Source organism: Coffea eugenioides, chromosome 2, assembly GCF_003713205.1.
Source record: "Coffea eugenioides isolate CCC68of chromosome 2, Ceug_1.0, whole genome shotgun sequence".
NCBI lineage: Eukaryota > Viridiplantae > Streptophyta > Magnoliopsida > Gentianales > Rubiaceae > Coffea > Coffea eugenioides.
The window spans coordinates 11383812-11388186 of record NC_040036.1 but is presented as its reverse complement, the minus strand read 5'-3'; the positions used below and the strand labels follow the sequence as shown (position 1 = coordinate 11388186).

The following is a 4375-nucleotide window of genomic DNA, read 5'->3' as shown; positions in this document are numbered from 1 at the left end:
ATCCCCTAATTCATAAAGATGATTAACAAAGAAGATTGATGCAAAGCCCTTTCAGTTTCCAAGTTCTTGTCGATCAGTGGGACTAGGGAGAGCAGTTTAAGAAAAACTATCACGTTCCCTTTTTTTTTTTTTGGCTTTGTTGAATGAATAATGCAGAAAGGTGCAATGGCCCATGAAAAAGATATATTCCTTAGCCAGGGGAAAGCCAGATCACTTTACTAAGAACGACTTAGCGAACGAATCATAGCCGAAATGATGGGAGATATTTATTGGCTTTTAATTATTGAGGTCAAATATTTTTCAGATAAACACTTCTCATTAGAAATTATTCTGCTAATCCACATCCCAAATAGAAAACTTTTTGAGCCTCTTCTCTTTCTAACTTTTAATGTATTAGTCAAAACAAAAATATTACAATAGTACTATAAGGTTGAACTGACAATCAGTTCTTGATTTAACGTTTAACTACAAAATTGAATTCAACAAGTTGAGGATGCATTGTTCTATTGGGTTGTAAAGATGAGATTTCGGAGCGTAAAAATTCTGGGTTTTAATCTCTCATCCTTTCCTGGTGCTTCTTAAATTACATCCCTTCTCTTCTATTTTTTTTTTCTTTTTTTTTAAAACAAAACAAGTAGACCTGTGGTACTTCCCACAAAGAAAAAAAAAAAGGTGGACGGGTTGTGCTGGGCATTGGTTGGCATTTCACTTATTTCCTACTACTGTTCATATTGAAGATACTAATGTAGACGAACTTACAAATTTTGCAAACAAGGCACCTGATAAGGGTAATGGATATGTTATTCCCAATCAACAATGAAGTAATTACAGTTTTCTTTTCATTTCCACTATTCAATTTCATTTCATGTCGTGGATTCGGTCTGGGACATTAAGGGAATCAGTCGTAAAGCATGGACTTGACGTACTCATCCAGATCAAGAAGGCGTTGATTATCATCGTAGCTGTACATGAGAGGGACCATTCTCGCGAGATTAAGGGAAGCCCTTTGGAAAGACGACGAAAACCGGTTTAGACGAAGACATTCCTTGTTAAGTCGCTTCCATTCTTCAGAAATTTGCTTGAAAACGTGCTCTCTAGCAATTTCTAACGTAACTCCTTGGTGTTCTTTCATGTAGTAATCAATGTAGGAGCCATCATGGCCATTTTGATCCTCATCCTGTTACAATATGTAGTCACGCACAAATTAGTCTATACTCTTATACGTAGAGGATCATGTATGCAATTGAAATCAGGATCCTTTTTTTTTTATATATATATATATATAATGCAATTGAATGAGGATCTATATGTTGACGTTTGACCCTCTCACTCTAATGACAAAATTTGGATGTATTCTATTTTGAAAGATCTAGTTTTTTTTTTTTATTAATCTACTTTTCAACCAAAAGTAGGCAGAAATGGAAGAAAAAAAGGCCAAAAGTAATGAAAATTTTAAAATTTATTAAAAAAACCTAGAATTCGTTTGCAAATTATACTTTTAAGATATGGATAAAAATGTAAGCATTACATCATAATTTCCTTTTGTTTCCTCTCCTTTTCTAATCCAAATAATATTTTTAATGTTTCCTTTCATTTGTTTTTGTATTTAATCCAAACAAGATGCACAAAATTTAATTTTTTCTACTCTCCTTTTTTTGTTTTCCGCTAGAGTCCTCTCCTTTCCTTCCTTTCCCTTTGCTTCAACCCAAATGGTGGAAATTAGTTGTCTGTCTCTAACCAATGCTTATTATAGTTAGCCAATTATTAATTCCGGTGTTTATGGATGGTGATGTTACTAATAGCTAAACTGAGCAATAAAAAAGCGGTTATCTTTTTCTATATAAAATTCTACAAGTGGTAACACAATAGATTCGTTATGGACATTTGTAGGAAAAATTCACTTTGGAAGCAATAATTCCAGTTCCAAACTCGAGTGCCTAGTGGTATGCAAAATATGTTTCTAATATAGACCACCCGTTCGACGAAGGTTGCTTACCTTGGCACTTCCCAAGTCGTCCCAAAGGCGTAGTATTGCTGCTACAGAAGAAATTATGGCAGATGCATCACTCAAGTCAATTGGGCCCTCGTTTGTTGCCCCAAATCCTAAGAGGAAAAATACGTGCACTAACACCACATGCACTCCTGAGCTTACTTTTCCATTTTTCAGGTATTCATCTGCCATCGGCTGGTCTCTGGAGCCTGAACGAAACCATCTTGATTCCACAAGAAATGCATTGCACAAGCTAGCCCACTGCCAGAGTTAAAAAGGATCTATCATTAATTGCGCATTAATTTGTAATTTAATTGCAATGAAATATTTCCTCTCCCAAACTGGAGTAGTGACTACTTTTATCATATTTCGAGAACAACATTACCGTCTTCCTTAGGAATTTAGTAGGGTTGAAGCCATGTTTCTTATGGATCTTAATTCCTGCCTCGTTTGTGGTATCATAAAGTGCCCTAAAACACTTCTTCATGTAATCTGGCAATTGGTCAACTGCAGCCAAATCCCATCTGCACATTGTTCAACATCATGATTTATGATCAGCCTAAGCCTAAGAGAGTTGGAGTTTATGAGTTCAGATATTTAAAAAAAAAAAAAGAGGAAATACTTCAATAGACATGAATGTAATCTGCCATCTGCCCACAAACCATGTAGCTAACATTTTCCACACGATCCATGGTAGACAGTAAGTCACTGATGAGGCATTGGTTTAGTGGCTAAAATTGAGACCCTAGTATTAGAAACCCTGGGTTCAAATCCCTCTATCCCCTCCCCGCTTCTTAAGTTTCATCCCTCATCTGCTAAAAAAAAGATGGTACAACATCGGTTCTACCTAGATATTCAGATATTTTCTTCTTTGAACTACGAAGTGATCTATCATGCATTGTAGAGTCCTACCTATTGACTGCTTCTGCGAAGAGAGTTAGCTCCTCAGGCTTCCCATAGAGATCAAAGATGTCGTCGATGATGTATATGAAAGAGATGGATTTCGTTAGCTCGACTCTTTCATCAGATAAGCGGAGATCATTGAGCATAGCCATGGGCCATGTGTACCATTTCAGTGGTTGGTCCCTGGCTTGCTTCAATTCCCTGGCCAGGCCAAGATCCTTCCACCATCTAAGATAAGGAAAATGTATGCCGATTAAGACTTAAAGTTCAATTAAAGAAAGAATTGACTTCGGCATAATGAAACACATTTCATGATTCCACTAACTTGGTGATTTGCAGCAACTCTTGTCTATGAATTCCTTGTGCCATGTAAAAATCAGCATATGATAGCTCGAGCAAGCAATTCTCCCATCCATTTATACCTTCAACTTCTGATCCCATGAAGTTATTTGCCTTAAATTTATACATGCTTTTGCGGTAAGGATGCTTCAGGGTATTTTTCACAAGTGCAGCGTTATCTTCATCAAGGTATTTCAGCAATGCATTAAGGAGCTGGCTACTAAACTCCGCAGCATCATCAAGTATATCTTCGCCTTCTATACTAAGCTGAGCTGCTTCATACAATTCCATCAACGCCCTTATATTATCTTTTCCACTACTCGCCATGAACTTTCCTTTCTCATCCTTGAAATTGTTAAACACATCTGTTTAATGACACATTAGATGTCAGTTGAAGACTCAAAAATTCCTTCATTTTTTTTTCAATACTTGTGGAGAAGGACAAACGGTGCACTAATAGTAGCCAAATGGTAACTACATAATCCATTCGTGAAAGAGCAAAAGTAAATTGAGGGAGAACAATTTAAAAACCACCTGGAGGCACATAGTAACCTTCTTGTCTCAATAGCCTGAAACAGAGTGAAACTTCATGAAGACCTTCAGATTGATCGAAGCAACATTTAGCTGACACATGCTGCCTCCAAATCAGTGCTTCAATTTCCTCTTGGAAGTGGTGATCGATGCCTAGCCTTTGAATTGCATCAACCAGCCTTAAATCCTTCAAGCGATCTTCTCCTCCTGTTTTGAGCATGTGCCTCACATCCATCATTTTCTGTGTACGTCTCGCGTACAATTCATCCTGCATCCGAAAATGTTGCTTTAAAAGAAATGCAAAAATAAAAAAGCCCAAAAAAACAAAAACATGTGTACAAGGAATAGATGGTCATTTTCTTACATTAACGAGATCTTCGTGGTATATTAAGGGGTTAAAAGCTGAATTAAGACTTTGGCTGACATTCAATCTTTGTCTGCTTGCACTACATGCAACTAGAGCCGGTTTAACCTCTCTAATTGGGGCACCAATCGTTCTAGTGGTCCGATAATACGAAGAAGCTAAAATGGTACAATTTATTGCCATGATATTGATGCTACCACTTGAGAGAAATTTTTACTCAATGAGGCAAAATTAGAAGAAAGCCTGGC

The 4375-nt window shown here is 36.9% G+C and overlaps 1 protein-coding gene across 1 annotated transcript; it reads right to left on the bottom strand.

Moving 5' to 3' along the window:
- Positions 1-783: 783 nt before the first annotated feature.
- On the bottom strand, positions 784-4375 carry LOC113763536 ((3S,6E)-nerolidol synthase 1). Its single transcript, XM_027307368.1, has 7 exons — positions 4128-4375; positions 3767-4031; positions 3219-3597; positions 2903-3121; positions 2376-2514; positions 1997-2251; positions 784-1177 (listed from the first exon to the last, which is right to left on the bottom strand). Exons 1-7 carry the CDS (start codon positions 4308-4310, stop codon positions 899-901), a joined length of 1719 nt encoding a protein of 572 aa, XP_027163169.1. The 5' UTR covers positions 4311-4375; the 3' UTR covers positions 784-898.